Source organism: Trichosurus vulpecula, chromosome 1, assembly GCF_011100635.1.
Source record: "Trichosurus vulpecula isolate mTriVul1 chromosome 1, mTriVul1.pri, whole genome shotgun sequence".
In the NCBI taxonomy this organism is placed as follows: domain Eukaryota; kingdom Metazoa; phylum Chordata; class Mammalia; order Diprotodontia; family Phalangeridae; genus Trichosurus; species Trichosurus vulpecula.
The window spans coordinates 93990091-94004397 of record NC_050573.1 but is presented as its reverse complement, the minus strand read 5'-3'; the positions used below and the strand labels follow the sequence as shown (position 1 = coordinate 94004397).

The 14307-nt window shown below is 39.4% G+C and overlaps 1 protein-coding gene across 1 annotated transcript in view; it reads right to left on the bottom strand.

Moving 5' to 3' along the window:
- The window catches only part of COL22A1 (collagen type XXII alpha 1 chain), a 570107-nt gene that overhangs the window by 391959 nt on the left and 163841 nt on the right, over positions 1–14307 (bottom strand). The window contains exon 6 of the mRNA XM_036741444.1: positions 8078–8353. Coding sequence (XP_036597339.1) covers positions 8078–8353 — 276 coding nt within the window. The remainder of the gene's footprint in view (positions 1–8077; positions 8354–14307) is intronic.

Sequence of the window (14307 nt, the reverse complement as noted above, 5' to 3'; positions counted from 1 at the left end):
AAAATTTTGCATGCAACTAGAAAATAAGACACACAGGCAACGGGGCGTAGAAATTTATCTTGCCCTATATGAAAGAAGGGAAAAGGGGATGGGAGGAGAGTGGGGTGACAGAAGGGAGGGCTGACTGGGGAAGGGGGCAATGGGAGTATATCCCACCTTGGAGTGGGGGGGAGGGTAGAAATGTGGAGAAAATTTGTAATTCAAGCTCTTGTGAAAATCAATGCTGAAATCTAAATATATTAAAAAAATTAAATTTAATAAAATAAAGAGAAATATCAATAAAATATAAATGAAAAATTTTCCCAAGGAAAATAATATAACCAGGAACACCATATATTGAGCAAGCATGCAAACCAGTCATTGCACTCTACCCTGTGACCTAGTCTATTCTATTATGTAGTTCTGGTTTGTCTCCCTTTGACTCACAAGAAAACCAGTGGTGCAAAACTTTCAGTCTTTAAAGGCAAATGCATTGGAGGAAGGGGACAGGAGTGGCTCTGCCATTAGGATGACCTAATCTGTCAAATGAGGACAATAATCCATGGACTCCTTATCTCGGCTCAGAGACTCACAGAAATAAGCATCTGAGTTCCAATACCAGTTTCCTAGCTCTGTGACCAAAGACAAACCATAGCTTCTTTAAACTTCCTCAGCTATTGAATGGATTGTACTGGATAACCATTAGATACCTTTTCATCTCTAAAGTCTACAATCCTATGATTCCCATCTTGAGCCTGGAAACCTTTATCCTTTAGACATGCCTAGGCAGATTTTGATACCTATCTTCAGACAAAATAGGATTGGCCCTAGACAGTAGTACTAAACATAAGGGGTGAAAGGTACAGAGAGCCAGTGGATAAATTTTTGGTTTTGCTCAGTTGTTTTAGTTGTGTCTGACATTTCACGAGTCCATTTGGGATTTTCTTGGCAAAGATACTAGAGTGGTTTGCTATTCCTTCTCCAGCTCATTTTATAGATAAGGAAACTGAGGCAAACAAGGTTAAGTGACTTCCCCAGGGTCACACAGCTAGTAAGTGTCTGAAGCTGGATTTCTGCCTCCAGGCTTCACACACTATCCACTGAGCCATGCCCATGGATAATAACAATGGTAAAAAATACTCCCTGCCCTGAAGGAACTCACAGTCTAATGAAGGAGACAACATGTAAATAACTACATACATACAAGGTATATAATAGCTATAGCTAACATTTTTATAGCCCTTTAAGGTTTGTAAAGCACTTTCCAAATATCATCTTATTTTATCTTCACAGCAACCCTAGGAGGTAAGTGGCATTATTATCCTGGTTTTACTAATAAGGAAAATGAAGCTGGCAGAGGTCAAATGACTTCCCCAGGGGACCACAGCTAAGGAATGTCTATGGCAGGATCTGAACTTAGGTCTTCCTAACTATAAGTCCAGAACTTTATGCATTGTACCACCTTCCTATGAATGGAAAGCAATCTCAAAAGGGAGGTACTAGCATTAAGGGGGGTGGGGAAAGGCCTCTTCTAGATGGTAAGATTTGAGCTGAGTCCTGAAGGACTTAGCCAGGGTCACCAGGAAATAGAGATGAGGAAGAATTCCACGCACTGGGGATACTAGTGAAAAGGTGCCAAAGTGGAACATGGAGCATCACGTGTGAGGAAGAGTAAGAAGGCCAATATCATTGAATTGAATGATATATAGAAGACACTAGTGTAAGAAGACTGGACAGGTAGGAAAGGGCCAGGTTTGAGGGTCTTTAAAAGCCAAACAGAAAATGTTCTATTTGATCCTAGAAGTAATAGAGAGGTACTACAGTTTGTTGTATTGGGTGGTGACAGGGTCAGGTATGAGAGGATGTTTTTAACAAAATGTAAGAGAAAAAGATTTCTTTTAAATTAGAACAGTCCCAAAAGAAAGAGGTTGAATGATGAAAATCACAGAAATCTGCATTGCAAGGGACTCTAGCAAGTATCTAGTCTAAGATGTAAGCAAGTATTCCATTTGTAATAGCCCTGACAAGCAATTAGTCACATATTTAAACTCTTTTCTATTATCACCCTTCATATTTTTGAGGAAGGAAAAAATCCTCTAATTCTCTCACTACCAATGCCCCCCCCCCCATTAAGTTTTCTCATTTCCATGTTGAAGCCCCTTCCCTGCTGGGAAGATGAGGAGTATGCCAGAAAGGAAGTCTGTCTCACCTACAGAAACAAACCCCTGTTTAGAGTTGGGGTTCTAAGTCAGGGTTAAGCCAAAAGAACCCAGCTGGTTTCTGGACTAAGCACCACTGTAAACGCTACTTCATAACTCTGCGGGCAAAAGACAAATGACATTTTTTTTCTCGGCTCTGCAGCCAAGTGTCCATGTTTCTCTGATTCTGTGTTTTCTATAAAATGGGATTGCTTTGGCCTAGGCTTGACCAAGAGCAATGAGGCACCAGGGCGCAGTAAAACAATGACATGTCAGGATATCATCTCAGAAACTTGGGCTTGAGGGCTCTTTATTGTTTATCTCTCTAAAGTTTTATCAGCTGGATTGGTGATGCAAAATGATAGAGGGCTGGACTGATGGGGCCAAACCAGGTCAGGTTAGAGGCTATCGAGTCTCTACTTGTAAAGACATAAAACAATGGAGATACCTCACAGGCTCCCAAGGCAACTTGTTTCATTTTTTTAAAAATACAATTCTAATCATTGGTAAGCTTTTTCCTTATATACATCTTAAAACTGGCTCTCTGGAAGATCTGTCTGTTGCTATTAATTCTGTTGGGGGACCAGGAAGAACAAATCTACTCCTTCTTCTATGTGACAACTTGAAGATGACAGCTACTGTGTTCATTGTGCATGGCCCTCCTCTTCCCACCCCCAAATCCTCTACTCATCGGCCTAAGCAATCACATCTCCTTCAACAGATCCCCAGAGGATCTTTAGGGTCTTCACCCTTTGACTGTGCTTGCCCTCCTCTAGACACTCTTGACCTTATGACTATCTTACCTAAAATGCAGTGCCCAGAAGACAGTGCAACATCCCACATAAAGGATGTCCCCAAAGTCTTACTGTAATTTTCCACTTGAATAGCTTAAAGTATGCTAGCATTCTTCAAGTTTTTGAAAGGTTGTCACAGAGAAGAGATATTAGACTTGTTCTATTTACTTTAATAGCTAAAACTGCACTAAGACTTTTAGGATATTCAGTATAGCCAGAATACATAGGAAGACAGTATACTTCTCTTACTGTAGTCCAAGACAAAACTGGGTTCATTTAGTTGCTATCTTTGTTTTGGCTGCCACAGCTGTTATATATCTTCGTGTTGATGTATATTAAGCTTGGAGTGGATGAAACAACTCCAGATATATTTAATAATAATATTAATAAATAGCTAACACTTATATGGCATTTTTACTATGGGCCAGGTGCTATGCTAAGTGCATCATAATGATTATCTCATTTGATGTTTTCAACAGCCCTAGGAGGTAGATGCTATTATTTCACCATTTTACAGACAAGCAAACTGAGGCAGGCAGAGGTTAAGTGACATGGCCAGAGTCATACAGCTAGGAAGTATCTGAGGCCAGATTTGAACTAAGGTCTTTCTGGCTCCAGGCCCAGAGAGCTTTCCACTTTACCTCAAATCTTAAATTTGTGAAGCTGATTTTCTTCTTTTCTTTCTTTTATTAATCTTACGTTTAAGACATATTTATTCATATTAAATTTCATTGTGAGAGGCAGGTTGGTATAGTGGATAGAGAACCAGCCTTAAAGCCAGGATTACCTAGGGTCTTCCCTATATTAACTGTGTGGCAACTCAGTCTTCTGGGCAACTCGCTTAAACCCTCAATACTATAGACAATTCTCTAAAACTATAAATTGCGGAAAAGGCACCAGCCTGCATGGGTATGGAGAATTTCCTCAAGTGGGAGTTCCTCATACTAATGAAATTACAGGTCTAGTCCCTATTCTTATCTTTAAATTTCAACTTATTAGATTCAGTCTGGCATTTTATTCTGCCAAACTCTTTTTGCATCTCCACTGAGTCACCCAGAATGTTAGCTTTGCGTAACCAACAAGCCTGATGCCACAGCCTCTGTTCATAAAATTATTATATCACCAGAGATAGAGAGTCTTAGAGATCATTTAGTCCACCTTCTTTCATTGTATAGACCATTTGGGGGTTTCAGTTTCCTCATCTCTAAAATTAGGGGATTAAAGTGTGCTTTGGGGACAGTTTCAGGTTTAAATCTATGTACCTCTGCCTAACTGATCCTAGTACCATGGGATTTTTAGAACCTACAAAAAGTACAGGTTATTTCATCAAACTGTCTTATCTTACAGATGAGGAAAACAGAGCTCAGATAACTTGTGAGTTGACTGAGGTCACAGAGGTTGTAGCAGAGGGAGGATTCACACCCAGGTATCTGATTCTAAATCCAGTGTTCCTTAATATAAAGACCATCCTGCCTGTAAATTTTCATGGTCCAGTTTCATGGGTAAAAATTCATGTTGTTTCCAAATATCTAATCCATGTGATTCTGTGAATGCATTTCATTTGTGAAAAGCAAGCTTAGGTTTAAGTTCAAATAGAGTGTTTACAATGTTCCCTAGTGCTTTTTCTTTCCTCCCTGAGAAAACAAACACAAAATCCAACTCATCTGTCATCCTGCTTAATGCATGAGCTATAATCTGGAGAGTTGCAAAGACCAAATCCTAGATCCCTTCGTGCTGGAGTTTTTGAAGTAACTGCAGTAAGGTCAAGATGTCTTCCTTGATAAGACAGGCAGAGAAACTTACATAAAATTCCAAAGGGCTATAAACATCTCTTACTCACTTCACATGCAGCTAAGTAAGCTAAAAGAATAATGATGCTTCATTAGCATGGTCTGCTCCCTGTTTGCTGAAAAGGAAGGCTTGAGAGTAGCTGGATATCTGTTTAAAAGGAAGGATGAGCAACAGACAGGTTAAATGACAGTCACCTCTTGCTAATGTCATGGCATGCCATACCAAGCCAGGGAGAGTTGGCAAAACAAAACTGGCATGCAAGAGTGAATTTTTCCTCCTGGAAGGACAGCTCAGTGCTCCAGAAGAAATAAACCCTACTTTCTGACGTGCATGTCTAATCTCTCCTACTCTACTGTCAGCTTACTCAGGGCTAGGGCTCTGTCTTATTCTAATACCTTACCTTCACATAATAATTTAAAGTTACAGGGTCAAAAATATTAGTGCTGGAAGGGAATTCAGAGCCTGCCTGGTTCAATCTCCTTGCTTTACAGATGAAGAAATTGAGGCTCAGTGAAAAGTAATTTAACCAAAGTCATCGAGATAATCTACATTGGTTGTAAGATCAGTGCTAGAAGGGGCCTTAGAAATCATAGAATCACTGAGTCATAAGATCTTGTAAGATAGGATCACAGAGCTAGAGCTAGGACCCTAGAGACCATGGATGATGAAACTGAGGCTCAGAATGACTGTTACTTTCCAAAGATCACCCAAGCAGTGTGAGGCATGGGATTTGAACTATGCCACCATAATTACTATTTTCTAATAATCCACTACTACCAACCATGTGCCTTTCAATAATGCTTTAAAGTTGGCAAAATCCTAAATTTGGGTTGAAAATGTAGTTTTTTGTTCATTAACAGGATAGCTCCTCCTCAATTTAGAACTGATTTGTTCCTTTTTATAAAGAGAACACTTTCAAAGGTCCTCAGATCTGTTCTAAAGAAACAGAGGGAAATAATTATATTGACTCTAATTATCAGGATCTGAGAAGAAGACATAGAATTATGCATAGATCCGAGAAGAAATCTGATTTAGTACATGGCATGTAATATGACTGGAGGAGGGAGTGATAGACAAAGTTTAATAACACAAGTCTTCTAAGGCACCTTCCTCTCCCCTTTCTTCCCTTCTCATCTTTTTTGTCTCTCCTTTTCGCCTTCTCTCCTCTCCTCCCTTCCTCTATGCTCCCCGCTTCCTCTTCTCCTCTCCCCTCTCCTCTCCTTTCATCTCCTCCTCTCTCTTCTCCTCTTTTCTCATCCTCTCCTCTTCCCCTTAACTTTGTTGTCAGGCAAGGGGAGCAGCAGGTGGTAACACTGTTCTTCTTGAGGGTAGAGGAGAATGTAGACAAGAGAGGGATAGAGAGGAAAATGAGGCATGAAATGATCACCAGACTTTGACATGGCTAGCCCTACCTTATGCAATGCTGCCCGTACATCTTTTCTAATCATTCATCTGAATACCTTCCTTCCTTCATTTTCCCTTGTGCTTCTTGGACTCCTCTACAATCAGAAAGGTTAAACTCAATCTATATCTGGTGCAGAAAGCCATTTCTGACTATTGCAGCCCACATTCCTAATTATCCTTACTTCTAAGCTCAGTTTGTGTCCTTAGACTCTACCTGCTTGCCTCTCTATTTTGGTAATGTTTTTCATAAAGAAGCCATCAGCAAATGTTCTTGTAAAGTGAAGAAATATTTTTCAATATAAATGATCCTGCCCTTGGAGTCACCACATTTTCTTGTTGTGAATTTAACTTTGAGTATAACAGGTTTTCTTAAAGTAAGATCCCCCTTGGAGAACAATCAATAGTGGGCACTACTATTAATAATAATATGGCTAATTCGTATTCCTATAGTGCTTCAAAGTTGACAAGGTTCTTTTGCCATAGCTATCTTGTGAGGTAGGTTGTTTAATTGCTATTATCTTCATTTTTCAGATGATGACACTGAGGCCCTGAGAAGAGGAGTGAATAGGCATTGGCCATCCATGCGCTCTCCACTTCTATTGAATTGCAGAGTAGGAAGCACTTTCAGAAACCATCTAATTCAACCTATACCTAAAAGGGAATCTTCATTAAAAAATCCTGGACAAATCATCATCCAGCCTTTAATTGAAAACTTCTAAAAAAAGGAGGAAATCTATTTTGTACCAAGGAAACCCAATCTACTTGCAAATACTTCCAACCATCAGGCAACACTTCCTTACATTAAGCTTAGATTTACTTTGCAATTTCCATACGTTGTTCCTAGTTCTGTCTTCTGGGATGCCATGGAACATGTGTCTCTTCCATACTGTAGCCTTTCAAATATCTGACCAGAGGTATGATGGCCTCCATTAATCATCTTCTCTCCAGTTAACCATTCCCAGTTCCTTTACATAACACTCATATGGCATGAAAGGGAGGTCCTCTCCTATCTTGTCTGCCTTCCTTTGGGCCTGTGTCAATGCCCTGCTTAAACTGTGACACCTCGGGTCAAATAGAATATTCCAGATTGACCTGTCCAGGATAGTGGACAAAGTGGTTCTGTCCTTATTACTAGAATCTATGGCCCTCAGTGTAGCACAAGATTGTACTAGTTTTTTTGGCTACTATGTCATTCTCTAAACTTGTATGGAAGTTGCAATCCAGTAAACTCACAGATTATTTTTCCCCAGATAAACTGATGTTCAAACTTGTTTTCCCTATCTTATAGCTATGAAACTGATTTTTGAACACAAATATAGGAATTTATATTTGACTGATTATATTTCATTTACTTATAATGGTACATTGTTGTGGCCTGTTTATATTTTTTGTATCCTATTGTCCAGTATGCTATCTCTCCTAGTATTTGTGTCATCTACAAATTTGACACTAATGCTATATACGTCTTTTTCTATATCAGGGCTGTCCAAAATGCTGCCCACAGTGGGATTTTTTGGCCCTCATACAAGCATAGAAATGTATGTAAATGCTTTGGTAAATGAAGCCAAGCTACTTCACACCTCTTACTAAGATGGCAAATCAAAATATATCGTCTACTGTTATAAATCATTGACAAAATATCAATTAATAGAAGTCACAAAGTGGTCAGGATTTAAACTCAGATCCCCTAACTTCACATTTGGATTTTTTTTGTTTTTTCCCCATCTATGTGATATTGCTTTGGACAGCAGGGTGTCATTCACATTCATCCTCATTTACAACTTATGTGACCAAGTTTATGAATTCAGAGGAGATTTCATGAGCCTAGTAAAGCTAACAAAGGCTATTCTGGAGGCCCAAAGCCATGAGAGCTGGCTGCACTGGGGTTTCATTAGGCAGAAGGTCACTCACATCAATGGGCACGCTGTCATAGAGGCGCTTGCCAATCACGGTCTTTCCCTGGATGTCGATGTTTTCTCTCTCTTCAATGGGCAGCGTCTGTACCAGCTTGCAGTCAATGTAGAGGGACACATTCTTGGCCTGAATGCTGAGAGCAATCTTGTGCCAGTTTCGGTCAAACAAGTCACTAACTGGCACACCCCGGAAGACCACCCGGACTGCATCCTTCATCACTCCCACAGCATTATACTCCACAGCTTTGTTCTCTCCATCTAGCCGGATAGAGACCTGAAAAGAAAATGGAACATTTTTAAATGAGAAGGGACTTCTATGGAGAATATTTATATTCATTTGACATTCATTCAATATTTATTAAGCCCCATGCTACATGCTAGGTACTATACTGGAATGTTGGGATGCAGAAACAAAGAAAAAGAGTTCCTGTTCCCCAGGAATTTAAGCATTCTACTAAATAAAAGGTACACAGATACCTAAATACAAATGCAAAGCAAATATGAAGTAATATCTGAGGAACAGTAAAGACCTTGTGTACAAGGTGACACAAGTTGAGGATTGAAGGAATCTAGGGATTCTGAGAAGCAGAGTTAATAAGGGCATTCTAGGCATGGAGATTGGAAATGGGACGTAATGTATGGGAAACTACAGGTCAGTTGGGCTGGAATATAAGGTATATGGCAGGGATTAATATTCATTAACACTGGAAAGATAGCCTGGACCTAGACAGTGAAAGGATTTAAATGCTAGACAGAGGAGGCTGTATTTTGTTCCTTTGGCAAGAGAGAACCACTAAAAGCTTCTTAAGCAGGGGAAAGACTTGGTTAGATCTTGTTCTAAGAGAATCATTTTGGCATTTGTGTGAAGTATGGATTGGAGAGGAGACATATTTAAGGTAAACAGACCAATTAACAGGCTACTGAAATAGTCTAGATAAGTGATAGCTGAACCACGGTGGGGGTGGTCATGTGTGTAGAATGAAGGAGACAGATGTGAGAGATGTTGTGGAGTTATAATTGAGAAGATTTGGCACCTAATTAGATATGGAGGGGTTAGGAACAGAAAAGAGTCAAAGGTGATTCCAAGGTTATGAGCCTTGGTAAACAAAAGGATAATGGCATCCATAACAGAAAGAGAGAAGTTAGGAAAAGGGATGGAATGTGAGAGGAAGGGGGAAAGATGAGTTCCATTTTAGATATATTGAATTTGAGATGCTTGTGGAATATTTCTGGCAAATGGTGATAAGAGAATGAAATTCAGGATAGAAACCTCTCTTCCTCTCTCTCTCCTCTTCCTCTTCCTCTTCTTCTCTCTCTCTCTCTCTCTTTCTAATCTCTCTCTCTGTCTCTCTCTCTCTCTGTCTTTCTCTCTCTCTCTCTCTCTCTCTCTCTCTCTCTCTCTCAAAAACTAGGTACAGTAAATCAGAGGCAGAAATGGGACTGGAACCTAGGTTTCCTTCACCTAGCCCAATGTTCTTTTCCTTTGTACCACTTTGTCTCTCTCCAGGCCAGAATCATACCTTAAAACAAAACAAAACAAAACAAAAACTATATTGCTGGCTTATATTATCTTATTTTCAACCATCACCAGACTTCCTGGTTATTTTCTACTCATCTTGTGTCTAGCCAATCCTTCACTAAGGAGCTAGGAGTGGTTACCAAGATGGACTGTGGGAGTTAGACCTGTATCATTAACACAGACTTCATCACCAAGCAGCCCTGTAGGGTTTCAGCACTGAGCTCATTTTGGCAGGAGGAGAGAAGAATGAAGGAAGAGTCAGACAGGAGGAGGACAGAAGAGTCTGCAAATGAGATATAAAAGGAGATCACAGAATAATGAGGTGGTGAGGGATTCAAGAGCTATTCCAGATGGCAAGAAAGGGAATGGCAAGAGGCCAAGCATATCCCACCAGATTCCCTGAAGAGGGAGAGTTCAGACCAGGGAGAGAGCCAGAAAGCAGAAATTATCAGGGAGTAGAAATAGCTAAACCAGCTCTTGACAAAAGCCATGACTTCTCTTCACAGCCATTCACCTTGATAATAATGAGTTAGCTAAACAATCCGTCTTTGGAGTGAGCAGCAGCCAACTTCTATTGCTCCTGAGAACAATTTGGGGAACAAGGTCACTGAAGTCAGGCTGCAAAGGTCAACTGTTTTAAACAACCACAATACCATGGTCACAGTGGAGACATTATAAATATATATCCTATTAGTTCTATGAGGTAACTGTTCTAATTCCTTCTTTAAGTTTATGTGTTTTATATGATACTGTATATGAAAGATCCTTGAATATGAATGACAATGCCATTTCGGAATAATAATCATAACTCAGATCCATATAGTGTCTTAAAGTTTGTGAAGTGCTTTACAGTAATTCTGTCTCATTGGAAACTGAATAACCTGGTGAGGTAGGCAATATAGATATGAATTTTTAATTAAATTTTATTTTTCCAGTTAAAACAATTGTTTTTCTCCCTCCTATCTCTACCATTGAAAATCAGTCAACAGTAAACAAATTTTATTAACTGCTGACTATGTGTCAGGCACTTTTTGTTAATCACCAGTGATATAAGAAAGGCAAAAAAAACATCCTTGCTCTCAAGATGTGTTATAGGCTAATAGACAACCTACAACTATGTTCAAATAATATAAATACGGGATGAATTGGAGATAATGAACAGGAAGGAAGGCACTACAATGGTGAGGTGCAGGGAGAAAAACAAAATCCTTGTAACAAATAGGCATAGTCAAGCAATACAAATTCCTAAACTGGCTTTCTCCCAAAATACATATCTCATTCTCATTTTTTTGCTGTTTCATGGCCTAAATTATCACCTCAAGACTGATGATGTACTTATTTTCCTCCTCTTCTCCTGAATTCTTGCCTGAAGTCTTAAGGTCACTTCAAATTCAGTTCCTCCAAAGTAGAACTCCTTGTTTTCCATTCCAAACTGGCTACTCTTTCCAACTGCCCTGTCAATGTATTTGTCATCTTCCCACTCCCTTAACTACAAAACCTTGGTATTGCCACTGACCCTTCCTTTTGCTTGACTTCTTATAGCCAATCAGTCAACAAATCCTCTTGGGGTTTTCCCTTGAAATTCCCCTTTAATGTTTCTCTACCTACTCTCACTCCTATACCACAAACCCTAGTTCAGACCCTTATCACCTTAGGCTCAGACCACTCCTTCATCTCTCTGCCTCCAGTCTCTCCCCTGATGCTGAAAAGAGGTATTACCCTAAATCACCAATTTCTTCATGTCACACTCTTGTTCAAAAAGCTCCCTGTTCCCTACTTGACAGATGTCCAAAATCTTCAAACTAGATTTCAATAATCTAGCCACCGTAATCCTCCACTTCTATTAGGCTGGTGTCCTCCCATGCTCCAAAACACTCATGATCACTTTTATTTTGAAGACTAAACAAGCATGATATGATGGCAAAGAGTATAGTATTTAGAGTCAGAAAATTTGGCTTCTTAATTCAACAGTTCAGAAAAGATCCATCTTCTTTTATAACAACAACAAAAACCCATTCCTAATCCTCCATATTACTTTGTATTATTCTATATTTACTTTACTGTCTACAATAAAATAGATGCTGCAGGTATGACCATCCTGATTTAAATTTTCTTTTTTACATAGTTCTTTCGTTGTTTTTGAGGGACACATTGGGAAGGCAGGCTCTTTTATTACCTCTCTGACCACCATCTCCCCAGAAATAGGTATATCCATTTTACATATGTGTGTGCTGAGGTTCAGAGAGATCAATTAACTTGCCCATGGCAATAAATCTAGTATGTAATGAGCTACGATTGGAATCTTGGTCTTCTGACTCCAACTCCATGACTCTGCTTCACAATCATTTTCTCATGATGATATGATTTTTTTTCAATTGATTAATATACAATGTGACAGGGTACTTTGAACTTCAAGGTGAGTAAAACTTCTTGCCCAAGAACCAGTATTAGTTTTGGGCAAAGAGACTAAATCTATTCCATCTAAAAGAACACTACAAATTCTGTCTAATGGTCAGTTGCTCATTCAAGCTGTGGGAAAAAGAGGGCTCCAACTAAGAAGGATTATTGAGTTTCATGAAGAGGAAATGAGGAGTGTCACAAATTAAAAGAATAGTCACAGATGGCAGACAGCTTAGATTACCTGCAATTACCACTCCAAAGATCAAAAGCCTGCCCTACTCATTTGGTTTCAAAAATTTGGAAAGTTTTCCCACTGAGAAAGATCTTCGGATGACTCTGAAATCCTATAAAGAACTTAATAGTTACATCTATTTCTTTAGTTATCTATAGGTACAAAATTCTTTCACAACTATTATAAAACTTCTTCATAACAAACCTATGGTTGGTAGGCCTAGATTATTATTCCCATTTTATAGATGGGAAAGCTGAACATCCATCCAATGGCTAAAGTGGTTTGTCCAAGGTGACATCAGTAATGTCTACACCTGTGTTACTTCTATTTTCTCTCCTTTCTTCTCTTGTCCTCATACCAGCTTTATAAGAATAAGGAGAGAGATAGGGAGTAGAACTGAAATTTCACTGGTTTAGAAAACTCTCAGGCAAAGAAACTCCTACAAATGTAGGTTGGCACCTTCACTGAAATTTATAATCTTAGAGTTTCCTAGAATACTAATAATTGAAACAACTACCTTAAAGTTCCTGTGTCATATAAAGGAACTGAACCCAGATCTTGGGTGGTTAGATGGCACAGTGGGTAGAATGACAAGCCTGGAGTCAGGGAGTCTCCTCTTCCTAAGTTGAAATCCTGCCTCAGGCATTTACTAGCTGTGTGACCCTGGACAAGTCACTTAACCCTGTTTGCCTTAGTTCCTCATTTGTACAATGAGCTGGAGAAGGAAATAACAAGCTACTCCAGTATCTTTTCCAAGAAAACCCCAAATGGAGTCATGAAGAGTCAGATAAGACTGAAAAATTCCTAGCTTTGAGGATGGCTCTCTCATCTTCCTATAGCACTTATAAAAATATTTTCTGTCATAATTTTGTGATCTAGGAACCACACATTTTCTGTCCCCCTCCCCCATTTAACAGTGGAGGAAACTGAAGCTCAAAGGGTAAAGTGACTTGCCCAAGCAGTAAATGGAAGACCTGCGGCTCAAATCTAGTTCTCATATTGATTATAAGCCTATGGCTTTTCTGTGGCTATATCACAATGAATGGTGATTCAGGGGATTATTTTGGGATATTGCTTTGGGAACTCCAACATTGTTACCATATAATCACTTCACCATTTCTGATTTGGGAGTGCCATCCAATGTTGCAACCTGAATCTCAGCCATTCTTGCTCATCCTGTATAACCCTTGACCAAGACTTCTCCAAAGTTCACTATTCAGGGACAATGCAACATGCTGGAGCCTTCTTGGCTTTTTCTTGAAATCATAAGGGTACCTAGGGATCATTCTAGCAGTCCAGAAGTCTTCTCTTACCATATGACCTGACCATCTTCCCTTCTTATCATAAACTGCCTTCATGAGGGTCTTTATTATTATTAATATTACAATATAGAGTTCCTCAAATGGTGCAATCTGCTCACCACAACATTCTACTCTCCAGTACCCTCGGTGTGATGCTCATCTTTAATTCTTCAGAAACTGTAGTATCCCAGGTCACTTTGCCATAGAGCAACAATGGTAAAAAGTTATTACTGAAAGCAGAGTTCTGTCCTTCAAGAGTTTATAGTTTAATGGGGGAAACAACACACATCGGAGAGTGGAGGTCAGTGGCAAAACTTTAGTCTGGAAAGTTACAACTGGAAAGTCAACTTTTGAGGGATAGATTGATGATATTTTCTGATCTTAGAAACTAACTAGCTGTGTGACCCTGGGCAAGTCATTAACTTCTATTTCCTTCTGTTTCTGCAAATATAAAAATGGGTACAATAATAGGATCTACTGTTGTGAGGATCAAATGAGATGATTTTTATATATTTACTATAGCGCCCAGTGTTCTCATCCCTTTTTCTCCCCCTTCTCCCAACCTAGTAAAAAAATGAGATAGTTAAATTGATCATGGGCCATGCTTCTAAAACTGGAAAGCAGGAGAGGAGACTGGAGAAGGAAATGGTACATGTGTAGTAGTGAGACAGTTAGTGAGATGGCTATAGAGGATGTGGCTTGGAGGTGAGTGGAGAGAGGAAAATGAAAAGAAAAGGGAAGGGAAGAAAGGAGAAGGGAAGAGAAGGGAAGAAAAG